Source organism: Leuciscus leuciscus, assembly GCF_965113295.1.
Source record: "Leuciscus leuciscus genome assembly, chromosome: 19".
NCBI classification, from domain to species: domain Eukaryota; kingdom Metazoa; phylum Chordata; class Actinopteri; order Cypriniformes; family Leuciscidae; genus Leuciscus; species Leuciscus leuciscus.
Window position 1 is genome coordinate 3,502,053 of NC_138743.1, and position 14,427 is coordinate 3,516,479.

General features: G+C 41.9%; 1 protein-coding gene across 1 annotated transcript; it reads right to left on the reverse strand.

Moving 5' to 3' along the window:
- Nucleotides 1–691: 691 nt before the first annotated feature.
- Nucleotides 692–13,703, reverse strand: LOC309482049 (TATA box-binding protein-associated factor RNA polymerase I subunit A-like). Its single transcript, XM_082147255.1, has 10 exons — nt 13,473–13,703; nt 13,222–13,388; nt 11,593–11,706; nt 11,297–11,495; nt 7,102–7,217; nt 6,122–6,280; nt 5,975–6,041; nt 5,682–5,805; nt 1,751–1,905; nt 692–1,567 (listed from the first exon to the last, which is right to left on the reverse strand). The coding sequence occupies exons 1-10, from the start codon at nt 13,570–13,572 to the stop codon at nt 1,401–1,403; spliced, it is 1,368 nt and encodes a 455-aa protein (XP_082003381.1). The 5' UTR covers nt 13,573–13,703; the 3' UTR covers nt 692–1,400.
- Between the last annotated feature and the right edge of the window lie 724 nt (nt 13,704–14,427).

Genomic DNA, 14,427 nt, shown 5'->3' on the forward strand with positions numbered 1-14,427 from the left:
TATATATATGTGTGTGTGTGTGTATATATCTATATATATATGCGTGTGTGTGTATATATCTATATATATATGCGTGCGTGTGTGTGTGTGTGTGTGTGTGTGCGCGCATCTATCTATCCTTCCATCCATATAATTTTGTGGGACGAAATACAACCTGGATTCACTGGTTAAATCCAAATTATGCAAAATGCTCCTAATGGACATGCAAGAATGACTTAAAAAATTCTGACTGAAAAGTTTCTGAGGCTACACTGAAAAACAACAGGAATGAGACATGAATCCTCCACATAATTCAGTATTTCAGCATCATTCACTTGCATGACTCAGTTCTGTGAGAGTTCATCTGCTTGAACAAAAGCATTAACATCTTGCTCAGCATAAGTGTTCAGATGGTCATGATGAGCAACGCACGAAACCTTCTGCACATGACGAGAGGCTCATCGTTTCAAACATAAACCATGGAATTATTACATCCATCTGTCTGAGTCTGAGCTCTAAATCTATTTTTATACAACAAGTCCACCAACTTCAGTTCATACGGACAAAAAGTGCGGTTTCTTGCCTTTCATCCATGGTTGAGTGATTTAAGAGATAGTTACTCCGAATATTAGATCTACACAATCTCTTTTGAAGATCATACAAGGAATAAAAGATAAAAATGAAGAATAATTAAAATTACACAGTAGAAATGTTACATGTTCGGTAAAAATGTTTTATTGAGATGTCATTTTGGTGACTGCAACCATATATAAACCTTGTAAATATAATCAAATTATTTGAAATATCAACCCTACTAGAATAAGAATTCATATTTTTATACTAAAAACATATCTTAAACTATGAATTACTTAGTCAGGTAATGTACTGTTAACTTAAAAATTTGTTTTTGATACAATTAAAACCAAGTTACTTGTGTTTACATCCTAAAACATACATACACATTTTCTGCCAAAATTAACACCATTATATATAATTTATAAATATTTATATTTATTGTTTTTATTTTAAATTAATTAAATTATATATATATAGGCTTCAGAAATGCAGCATTTGCGCTCCCTGCTGGTCACAATCAAGACTGACATCAAGTTCACTGCATTTCCATTATTTTAATTCAAAGTGAAGCTCAACATGAGCAGATACACAGCATATAAAGAAAGAGTCTTGTGTCATACATGGACAACTATAACGTTGTCTGGTACAAATCTAGAAAACATCAAAATTGTACATGTTTATTATAAAATGTATTTAGACTTCTTAGTCTTCTTTTTCATCTTTTTTCTACATCTTCCTCTTCAGTCTCCAACTTTTCCTTCTCCATCTTCTTTTTCTTCTTCTTCATCTTTTTCTTCTCCATCTTTTTCTTCTTCTCCAGCCTTTTCTTCTCCTTCATCTTCATTTTACTTGGACTTCGTCCTTTTCTTCTTTTTTTCCTTCTCCATCTTTTTCTTCTCTTCTTCCTTCTCCATGTTTACCTTCCTTTTCTTCCTCTCCCTGAATTCGCATTCCTTTGTTTTACTTTCAGATTTTCTCTTTAAGTTTGCAGCGTATCTTCTGTATTCTAAAACTGTGAACAGAAAACAAAATGTTCAGGAACTTATTAAATGTGTCAGGAATGGTCTGAACACACACAACAGACTCCACACATAAACTGAGACCCAAAGGTTTCTGTTCTGGTTCTACTGAGGACACTGAATGGAAACTTGATCATTTTATCTTGAGGTAATCAAAAAGATAATCATGTACTTACAGTATTCCCCTAGAACCTTTAAAACGTTATCCTTGATCTGCATTAGATTGATGTTCTCCATCATGTCTATCCTGGCGAAATGGACTCTGAAGTGAAAGGAGAACCACAGCGATCGCCTGGCCTCCCATTCCTTCAATACAAACTCCTTGCGCTTTCTAAATGAGAATAAATCAACATCAGAAGAAACATTAGAGGATGATGCTTTTTCAAATGTTCATTTTTCAATATGTTGCTGTTTGAGCCTGAAAAAGGGAGTTAATCTCTATATCATACCCCTTTTCCACCAACAAGAACCGGGTGCTGGTTCAGAGCTAGAGCTATTGCCAGTTCGGAGTTGGTTCGACTGACGAGCTTACTAAGAACCGGTTTGCGTTTCCACCGGCCAGAGAGCCACAACAGAGCTATATCTTACGTCACTGCATACGTATCATGTTGCCCAGCAACGCTAGTGCGGCAGCGCCAAACACAAACACACCAGACTTGTTCGAGATGCATCGGCTTCTCGCAGAACGATCAGCACATGAAATCAAAGCACTGCGAAAGCGATCAAAAAGCACAAGGAGTCGTATGATCTCCAAACACTCCCGCAGCTCTGATCGGTCCACGCTGCTCCGATGCATCTCGAACAAGGCATCAACAATAATAGACGTTGCGTTACTGTGTAAAGGGGGTTACTTTGAGCTGCGGGTATGAGGTGTCTGGCACCTTTCTTTCCCTGAGGGAAAATGACAAGATACTCATCCATCTCTCCCTATTTCTTTCACACACATACTCACACTCACTCTTCCTCTCAGTCTCATTTGAGTAATTTAAAGCAACAGATTGAGTATTAAGGCCCAGTTATTACTGTAGCAGATATTAGTGATATTTCATTCTAAATTAACCATTAGCCTAGCTGTTGAATATTACACTAAAGCCCTATTCGTACAGGACTAGTTTTCCCTATGGTTATAGTCATGTTTCACAGACATACTTTAAAAAAAAAAATCCTGCCTATATCGAACACACGGCGAATCCAACGCGTTCGTGCAGCTCGCCGTAACTTACATAGACGGATATTATTATCAAGCTGCTATTAGCTCGACTAGCTGCTATTTAAAAATGGCGGTCAAAAGGTTCTCTTCAGTCTTGTTGGCCACGGTAACCCCGCCCCCAGCCTCTGACGCAAGCGGTTCTTTCTTGGCTCCGTTCTAGACCCTGCAAAGATTTGGTGCTACTTAAGAACCAGTTTTACTGGTTCGGAGCTGGTGCTTTGGCGGTGGAAAAACAAAGAACAGATTTGAAACTAGGCTCTGGCTCCGAACCAGCACCAGCTCTGCCTTGGTGGAAAAGGGGTATCAGTGTCAGTGTTCCTGAACTCCCTGAAACGCCTCCATTGTAGCCTTGAGTTTCTTCCGGGAACGAACACGTCACAATATTCCTCATTTAAATAATTCATACGCAGAATAAAGGGGCGGTGCCTGGTTGAGTTAGTTAGTAGTGTGTTGAAACTTGAGGTTATGGTTAGGGCCGGGACATTTCCTAAACACACTCCAGGGCTTGGAGGAAAAAAAATGTCAAACCTATTATTATTTGGTAGCACTGGAGTGACCCAGCTCCTCACCCTATATCTAAGGGATCGCCCAGCCTCCCTGTGGAGAAAGCTCATTTTGGCCGCCTGTATCCGGGATCTTGTCCTTTCGGTCATGACCCACAGCTCATGACCATAGGTGAGAGTAGGAACGTAGATTGACCGGTAAATCGAGAGCTTGCCTTGCAGCTCAGCTCCTTCTTCACCACGACAGACCGGTAAATTGACCGCATTACTGCAGAAGCTGCACCGATCCGTTGGTCAATCTCTCATTCCATCCTTCCCTCACTCGTGAAACAAGACCCCAAGATACTTGAACTCCTCCACTTGAGACAAGAACTCTCCACCAAGAGTCTTTCCGACTGAGAACCATGGCCTCGGATTTGGAGGCGCTGATTCTCATCCCAGCCGCTTCACACTGCTGCAAACCGTACCAGTGCATGCTGGAGGTCCTGGGTCTGATGGGGCCAACATGACAACATCATCCACAAAAAGCAGAGACGAAATCGTGTGGTCCCCAAACCGGACATCCTCCGGCCCCTGGGTGGGCCTAGAAAATCTGTCCAAATAAAATTATGAACCAAACCGGTGACAAAGGGCAGCCCTGCCGGAGTCCAACATACACCGGGAACAAGTCTGACTTACTGCCGGCAATGCGAACCAAGCTCCTTCTCCGGTCGTACAGGGACCGGACAGCCCTTGGCAAAGGGCCACGGACCCCATACTCCCAGAGCACCCTCCACAGGACGCCGCGAGGGACACAGTCGAATGCCTTCTCCAAATCAACAAAGCACATGTGGATTGGTTGGGCACCCTGGAGAGGGTATAGAGCTGGTCCAGTGTTCCATGACCGGGACGAAAACCGCACTGTTCGCAGCTTCTTGACTACCTCTGTGACTTCAGATTTGGGTGATGGACGAGTCCACCTCCGAGCTCTTGTCCTCTGCTTCCTCGATGTAAGACGTGTTGGTGGGATTGAGGAGATCCTCAAAGTATTCCTTCCACCGTCCGACGATATCCCCAGTTGAGGTCAACAGCTGCCCACCTCCACTGTAAACAGTGTTGGTAGGGCACTGCTTCCCTCTCCTGAGGCGCTGGACGGTTTGCCAGAATCTTTGAGGCCAACCGGTAGTCCTTCTCCATGGCCTCACCAAACTCCTCCCAGGCCCAATTTTTGGAGTCCTCAGGAGTCCCACAAGCCAGTCAGGCCCGATAGGACTCCTCCTTCAGCTTGACAGCATGGGAAAGGGAAGCGACTCTCTCGTTCACAGGGTTAACTCCAACACATGGCGTCTGAGCAGGGGAGCTATAAGCAAACCCACACCAGCCCGCCGCCTCTCAAGATAGGCAACTCCAGAGTGGTAGAGAGTCCATCCTCTCTCAAGGAGTGTGGTTCCAGAGCCTAAGCCGTGCGTGGAGGTGATCCCGACTATCTCTAGTCAACTTCCCTAACCGGTGAGGTGACGTTCCACGTCCCTAAAGCTAGTTTCTGTGTCCAGGGATCGGGTTGTCGGGGCCACTATGCACCGTCCCCTTACGGTTCCTCCTGCAGGTGGTGAGCCCACGGGAGGGCGGCCCCACGTCGCTCCTTTGGTCTGAGCCTGGCCGGGCCCCATGGGGGGAGGCTCCAGGGTTGGGGCCCCGGCTGCGCCATGCCGGACGTCACGCTCCTTGTTTTTGCTTGTAACACAAAGGGTTTATGAACCGCTCTTGGTCTGACCCGTCACCTATTTGCCTTGGGAGACCCTACCAGGGGCATATAGCCCCGGACAACATAGCTCCTAGGATCATTCGGGTACTCAAACCCCTGCACTACGATAAGGTGGCAGTTCAAGAAGGGGGTGGATGAGATATATATCATTAATGTGTTGATTTTAATAAAGACACAGAACTCTCATTTCATGGTAAAACACAATGAACATGCATCACTAATACTTTCGCTTTTAACAACCACGTATAACTCTTCATGGAAAATCAATCAAGAAAAACATGCCTTGAGCGCCTTCTATAAACTTTCCAGGGCCTTGAATTTCTTCTTCTTCTTCAGATTCACAAACTTTCAAGGATTTCAAGGACCCGTGGGAAATAATTCAGGTGAACCACTGATTCAATAACTCATTCATAAAGAGAGCCGTTAACTTAATTCCTGAATGAATCTGTCGTTTGAACGAATCGAAAGAATGAATGATTCAATGACTTACTCATTTTAGACATTTACTGCCACCTATTGCCAGTTTTAGTTTCTTATTTAGAGTATTATTGATTTAAAAATAATAATAAAAATCATTAAAGGTATATCTTTTTTCTAAAGCTACTTTTAGTAATGTATATTAGATGCTTTTCTCATTTACCAAAACTTACTTCTGTTTGAGTAACTTTATAATATTCAGAAGACAGGACCAAGCCTTCATGTCACATTTCCAACTGGAAAACTCCAGAAGGTCCATTGAAACGGTGAGAGCTTCTTCTAGATCGCTCATGTGATCTAAAAAAAAAAAAAAGCATAAACTGATTTAAATCAAAGCTGTTTTACATTACAGTTACTGGTGGGTGATGAAACTAGCAAATAAAACCCTCGAGCAACCCAGAACATCTTTATAACCACACAGCAACATGCTAAAAAACAATCAGAAATGTCTAGTTTTCATACGTACTGGTGCCCAGCAGGAGAGAGCAGAGATCCAGCATCAGCTCATGACACGGGACTAAAGAGTGCAGAATCTGAGCAAAAGAAAACAGAATAAATTAATCTTTTTGAAACTTTATTAACTTTATATCTGATTGGCAGAACCATTTCATACCCTTAATGAACTGATGAGTCTGTCATCTGGGGCATTGTGTCTCTTGAGGAACTGGTACAGGTACACATGAGCATTGGGATTGATTGGGAATTCCTTGTTGTAAGCGTAATTCTTCAGAATCTGCAGTGCGCCGTCCTCATCGTTGTAAAACTCCAGCATCTGCAGCGGATGATACATATAGACAGCATTAGATAATGCAAAGACAACTTAATCAATCCAAACCTGTACAAGTTACTGTCTTACTTTCTGTTTACAAGTTTGGGGTCAGTCAATTTTTTTTTATAAAGAATACTTTTATTCAGCAATGACACATTAAAGGGATCAAATGACAACAAAGACATTTATAATGTTACAAAATATTTCTATTTCAAATGTATATCAAATAAATGAATATTAGAATGATTTATAAAGGATCATGTGACACTCAAGACTGGAGAAATTACGCTGAAAATCCAGCTTTGTTCACAGGAATAAATTACATTTTACAATATATCCACAGAGTTATTTTAAATTGTAATAATATTTAGCTGTTTTTACTGTATTTGATCAAATAAAAAAGATAGAAAAAAATCCCAAATGTATGTACATCGTGAAGAAATAGAAGCAAATAACAATATTAAAATAGTCCATATGATTTGTGGATTATATTACAAGTCTTCTAAATAATATAATAGCTTTGTGTAACAAATAGACTGAAATGTAAGCTGTTATGCACTCACAAAATCAAATTTTTGCATTTACATTTAATTAAAATACAACTTATTTCAGTCTGTTTCGCACACAAAAATACATCACATGGCCTAAGAAGACTAGGAATATATTGTTTATTTTTATGAAGCATTTTTGGAGCTTGTTTGATTGTACAATGCTTTGTGAAGATTCTTCAAACAAATCTGCTTTTGTGGTCCACAGAGTTTGGGTCTAAACAAACCCTTTAAACAGAAAATCATCAAATTGCACAAGGTAAGATAGTGTCTCACATTAATGTAACTCAACACAAAAGGGTCCCAGACTCCAGGCTGACTGATGATGTCCTTCAGGGCCACAGAAGCATATCTGAAGTAGCTGTGCATCTCTTGGTTACGGCTCGCCTCATCTGATACCAGAAACATGGACAAGAATGCATTAAACTGATCAAAAGTGACAGTAAAGACATTTGTAACGTATTTCAAGTAAATGCTGTTATTTTGAACTTTCTATTCAAAGTATTTTGAAAAATTAAAAGTATCATGGTTTCCACAAAAATATGAAGCAGCACAACCATTTTCAACAATGAAATGTTTCTTGAGCAGCAAATCAGCATATTAGAATGATTTCTGAAGAAAGAAAATTAAAAAAACGACCTATGATACTTTGACATGTTCAGCTTTCTTTAGTGTGTAATGTTGCTGTTTAAGCATGAAAAAGCTCTGCAAATTTCCAAAGCTCAAAGTCCGTCCTGTGGGAGTTATTCTCTATATCAGTGTGACTGTTTCTGAACTCCATGAAACGCCTCCATGGTAGTCTTGAGTTTTCTTCAGAGAACGAACACGTCACAATATTCCTCATTTAAATAATTAATACGTAGAATAAAAGGGCGGGGCCTGGTTGAGTTTTTTAGTAGTGTTTTGAAACTCACAGTTATGGTAAGAGGTGGGACATTTCCCAAACACATGCAAAGCACTTGACCAATCACAACACTCTGGTCCAGCCAATCAATCAGAGCACACTGTGTTTTTTGGAAGGAGGAGCTTCATAGAGACAGAAAGTAAACAGAGGGTTACTGACAGACTGGGAAGAGAGGAGCTGCAGCAATGTCAAATAATGTGTTTGAACATTCAAACAAGAAAACCTATTCTAGTAGAACCCAAAAACAAGGGTCCCCTTTAAAAATATTCATAAATTGAAAAAAAAAAAAATCACGAGGGAACGGAGACGTTATGTCAAAACTGAAGTATTGGGGTCTCGCCTGGGAGCCCAATCACCTTCGAGTGGAAACAAAACGAGCCAAGGGATATTGGCCAGTGAGATTTGCATGCAGAGCCAGTCCTACTCGGACATATGGGTATATAAGGCCGGCTCGCACTCACTCATTCATGTTTTGCTGAGGAGCCAGACAGGGATCCCAACCATTCAGCGGTGGCTCAGGGTTTTGGCAGGGGGGACGTAACGTCTCTGTTCCCTTGATCAGGGAACGAGGGTTACATCAGTAACCGAGACGTTCCCATTCAGTCAGTCACGTTCAACGTTAACATAGATATTGACATATTGGGGTGCCTATGGGAAGTGCCATATCCACTAAATTGTTACGAGTGTTGGAGACGCAGATGCTGGCAAGCTATAGCGGGCCCCTTTGGCAACTGCCCCCACACAGTCTTAACCTACCCAGCACCCCATGAAGCCCAGGGAAAATTAGTCCTCCATACCAACTGGATGGAAGGGACAAGGCCAATCCTGGAGATGGGCGTGGCTGCGGTTTCGTTTATTGTGATGTTTCACGGGAAGAGTGCTTTGGTTCTCAATTGCCATTTATTTTACTGTCATGACCAGGGTTGTCAATGCTGGAAAAGCGTGCCTAGTCCAATGGAAAGGGACACTACGGAGGCCAGACCCTGCCGAAGGGAGGTAACGTGTGGTGGATACACATATGGACTGACCCCTTGGGGCAGGGCATCTCTGCGGTTAGTTCTGTCTGGCCAGGGAGGTGGCTGATACTGACGCAGAGACAGGGCAGAGCAGAAACTCCCCAGGGTAAAACACAGGTTTACCAATAGGGAAACCGTACCGTGGAAACTACACATATGGGATTACCAAGGGGAAATCACAGCATATGGGCATCTAGCCTAGTACAAGGGCTGATCGACTGGAGGCTCAATGCTCCCAGGCCCACATATTCAGGGTTTGCCAAACTCACCCGAAGAGCAAAGTAGGCGCTCGTATCCCCCCACTTGAGGGGAATGGCGCTGCAAGTGAGACACCAAGCCAACCTTCCCACACATTACCTGTTTGTACCCAATACACGGGAAGAAACCGGCTCAACCCGGAGATTGTAAAAATCTTGTGAAGCCCATAGCTCCCAGAGGCTGAACAAATAAACTGAAACTGGAGATGAAAGTTTCAGCCACTGAAAGTGACCCACTGAAAGCTCCCTCCACCTCTGGCCCCCCCCATCTTAAGGCTGCTTAGATGGATGCTTTGAGGGTTTAGCGGAGACCTGTGCATTGCTTTCCTGCTGGGGGCTCGACTGGGTGGCCGGGGAGACAACTCTGTTCACGCCGGAGCTGGTGTAGACAGCGCAGGGGGACACCCTCGGCAATGAGCAGACAGGGGGCCAGCCAGGGCAGGATGCTTTATGGCCTCAGTCTGCTTCTGGACTGCTGAGAAATTCTGGGCAAAGTCCCTGACAGTGTCGCTGACGAGGCCGGCCTGGGAGTCCTCGAAAGCGAACTTTGTCAATGTCCTTCACCTCAGCCAGGTCCAACCAGAGATGGCACTCCTGGATCACCAAGGACATTGTCTGGCCGTGACTTTCGTCGCCGGGAGGCCGAGGTCAGTCGCTGTGCTCAGTTCCTGCATCAACCCTGGCTCAGAACTACCTTTGTGCAGCTTGTTGAGAGCTTTTGCCTGGTGGACCTGCTGGATGGCCACGGCATGCAGGGCAGAGGCGGCCTGTCCAGCGGCACTGTAAGCCTTAGCAACCAGGGCTGCTGTCATCTTACAGGGCTTGGACGGGAGATGCGGGCGATTCCGCCAGGTGGCAGCACTTTGCGGGAATAAAATCTCTGCACCTGGGCAGTAAGAGTGAAGGAGGCTGCAAAGCGACTTTGGGCAGTAAAAGGTGCCTTCCACGACTTCTGAAACTCCTCATGCATTTTTGGGAAGAAAGGCACTGGGGTGGTAGGCAGCTGTGAACCCTGGGCCGCACCCAGGGAACCAATCATCCAACCGCGAGCGCTCGGGGCAGGTGGAGGGTTCCCCTCTCTGATGCAGCGACTGACATCTGATCTCCCTAAGACTAGTATCCACAGAGTCTGTTTTTAAATCTAAGTTAAAAACCGGCCTCTTTTCACAGGCTTACAACTGTCCTTCATTTTAATGTTGAATTTTCTGATTGGTGTTTCCGATGTAAACTACCTTTATAATTTGATTTGTCAAATTATCCTTTAACTGATGGACTTCAACTGCGATTGGGTTTCTGTGACTCCCGCTGGTGCGCGGAGGTGGTGTGTTCCACTCTGCCGCTTGTTGTGGTGCTTCATCCGGCCTACCTGATTCCACCGGCCGGCCTACCTGACCGTGTTTGTAGTGTGGTTGCTGCGGACAAAGTATCTTTGTCGGGAGGATTTTGTGGCGTGGTTGCCGTCGGGAGTTTCCGTTTGCTGTTTGGAGTCCTGGAGTTCGTACTCATTCGGGCTGTGTGGCATTCGAGATGCAGTTCGACGCGGATTGCTCGTTGTACCCACCTGATGAGGGACTGCTCTACCTACTTCACGTTTACTCTGCTGGCCGCTGCTCATTCTGTTTGGACTGTTGGTCAGATATTTGTGTATTTTTCATCTTGGTCTATGCATCTGACGCCGATTCCATGATCATCTGTGGTGTTTGATGTGTATATTGTTGTTTCTTGTATTTGTCCTGTTTTTTATATATTTATGTTTATTAATTGTAAAGCGCTTTGAGCTTGGAAAAAGCACTATATAAATTAAACGTATTATTATTATTATTATTATTATTATTATTATTATTAACCGTGCAATGCTCTTTCAGGAGGGTATCACCACTGGATGCACCCTCATGCCGACAGGAGAGATTTCCTCTTGAACTCTTTTAAAATGGAAATTTTTGCTTTTTCTGCAATGAGATAACAGCTTTTGTCAAAGGATGACTGGAAGAGAGGGATTGCCGTACAAGCCCACTTGGCTCGGAAGGAAAGTATGAATGAATGAGCACGAGCCGTATATACCCGTATTTCCGGGTAAGAGTGGCTCGGCATGCAAATCTCATTGGCCAAATCCACTGGCTCATTTTGTTTCCACTCAAAGGTAGCCATAACCTAGTATGTCAGTATCAACGTAACATTGAACGTGACTGATTGAATGGGAACACTTGTTTCATCATTAAATATAGATGCTAGGAAGACTAATTTTTTATAGTCAGTTAATTGTTTCACATAATTCAGATAAAATATCTTCCTACCGGTTCCAGCTGTAGAAGACTTCTTCTCACACCAGTTCAAGTAATCTAGGAAACCGCTGTACGCACGGATGAGTTTTTTGGTGTCACCCTGAGCAATCGAGAAGTTGCCATATCTCCAGCTCTCGCCGACGGACAGCTGCCGCTTGGCTTCTTCCATCTGCCCGTTCAGTAGGAGATGAAAGCAATGCTCCAAACAGATCTACAACATTCACATGACATAATGATTAAAATGCATGCCTTGAATGCAGTGTAAATGTTGTAAAGGGAAGGTTTGGGCTTCTTAATGCAATGCATACCTTTGGGAAGTTTTTGACTCCATTGTTTTTCAACTGTTCATATACAGCATTGAAATCTTCAGTGGTGGCGTTAGGGAGATGACGCAGAATTTCTGTGCCTATTCTCCATGTGATCTGATGGACAGAATTATGCAGTCAGCAGAGAAACACATCATCCGTACAGCAGCAAACACAAAACACACACACACACACACACACACACACACACACACACACACACACACACACACACACACACACACACACACACACACACACACACAACAGCAACAGGAGGATCCAACAAGAAAATACAAACAAACAAGTCATGCCAAAACTGATTTCATGGTTTTATCATAAGAAAAATGCATCGCCTAAAAAAAGCAAGTACGCATCCAATTCCTTTATACTTACAAAACAATATATTTTTTTACATTTGTATTTAATTAAATAATATTGAACAAAAACTGGTAACAACCCACTTCTATTAACTTTGCAAGCTCATAATATGGCAAAGGATGACTAAATAAACCAATAAAAGAAAACATTAATTTCAACCAATCAAAAAAATTATTCACCATTATTAGTTAGTAAACTTCGGCAGTTTTCATGATGTTTTATTTATTTCAATGATTTTGTATTTTTCAATGAAACCATTAAAACACCAGACATGTCTATCCAAAGACATTTTTAACATTCCTTTAAAAAAGAGAAGATACTCCAGTCAGAAATAAGTTAAACAACATTTTTTAACAATAATCTTCATGGGATTAGTCAATTAATCAATCTTTCCATCTGTCTATCATCTATCCATCTAACTATAACCTGGGCACTAACTTCAAACCATCAACAATATGATTCACAATTATTAATAGGTTAACTTCAATTTAAAACATGCTAAGTGAAAACAATTATTTGCAGGTCATGAGGAATTAATTAAATCTGTTTGTTGCTTAAAAGCAACATTATGTGACAGGCTACGGGTGCAATGAACAGTGTCACAATAGGGTCATTCAGTGTCAAATCAACCTGAGGTCCCAGGCTAAAAACTTTGAAGAAGAAACCCTAAATATTAAATGTCATGAATGTATATTTACTAAGTAATCCACTATTTTGTAGAGGGAGATTTGGAGCCAAATTACAAGGGGGTAAAAATGACTTTAGAAAGATGGCAGCATCATTACTTACTGTATAATGCAACAAAAATTGTAAAGGTAAACAGATTTAAATAATAGACCTACCAATCTCTATATATAAATAAAGTACGTAATGATGATGCCATCTTTCTAAAGTCATTTTTTACCCCGCCTATAATTTGGCACCAAATCACATTTTAAAATTGTCATTTTGACCGCATCTGCAAAATAGTGATTATTCAGTAAATATACAGCCATAACATTTAATATTTTGGGTTTCATCACTTTACGTTTGTCTTTATTCAGAGAAAATATGAACAAAAAAAATAAATAAAATTACTGGGAAAGTTTCAGACATTTGGTTGATTTGACATGGAATGACACAATAGAGACAATACATATGTAATGATTAATCAAAGCAAGAAAAGTGAATCAAACATTTTAATATTGATTTCATAACATGTCTCTTAGCCGCTTATAAGTCGCCTTGACAGAGTTTAAAGGGCTGTTGTACCTCAGAAGCCGTTGGATGCACTTTAATGCTATTCCTGGCCTCCAGTGCCTGAATGTAAGAGTTGTAATAAAGCGCAGCCTCCTGCCAGTTATGAAGCAGCATCGCATCTCTGATCCGCTTCAGACACTTTCTGTTCGACTTGAGGAAGAAGATCTCTGTGTGAACACCTGCGCAATACAAAACAAATCAATGGGATTGAGCTGCTTTTACCACATTAACGACAAGTTGATATGATATCTCCAGAACATCACCTTTGTCGTTCTTATAAAAGTGTAAGTTAACGGGCGATTCAAGCAGTTCCCGATGTATCCTTTCATCCTCTGAAAAATCACTAGCCTCTGTATCATCCATGGCTCACTGCATTACGGAGACTTGCTTTCCTCTTGGCCGTATTATGAAGACTGTGAAAACAAGTAATTATCCTTTTCCGTACGACTCAACACGTGGACGTGTGAACAGAACTGTTTCTCATCAAAACAAACAGTGCGCGTGACCGGCCGACAGCGCCACCTGCCGCACGGGCGGACAATAACACAGAGAACGCGCAGGCTGGTTAATCGATTAAAGAAGTTGCTCTTTCGATGAGTGCAATATTTTTAGCTTGTATGAAAACAGATTTTTCAAGTGAAATATAGAAGCATATTGTTTGTACCTTGTATTATTGAGTAATAAATCTATTTATCTATCCATCTATCTATCTATCTATCTTATTCTGAATCTGAAGGATTAAAGTCTCTGAGCTCTACATTGAAAAACAACAGGAATGAGACATGAATCCGGAATGAGACATGAATCCAGAATTCAGTATTTCAGCATCATTATTACCCTGGCATGATTATTTACTAATAATTTAACGGCCCAGAGTCAATTATTCCGCTTTTACTATAGTCACCACCACACCGCTAAATATTGTTCAGATGATGTATTTCAAGACATAACGCTCTTGTGCGTGGGACTAATTTCTGATTTCCGCTTAACTGGTTTGCGCCCAGTGGGATTCATTTTTTTATAGAAAGATTAAAAATATACGGGAGAAATACGGGAAAATATTTAAACGGGATGATAGCGGGATAGCAAAGTAAAATACGGGAGAATTCCGGGAAAAATGGGAGGGTTGACAGGTATGGTTTTAGAGAGGGTCTGTACGTCACAGTGTTCGGCAGCAGCATCTCTACTACTAATAGTGAAACTGTAAGTTTATCTGCA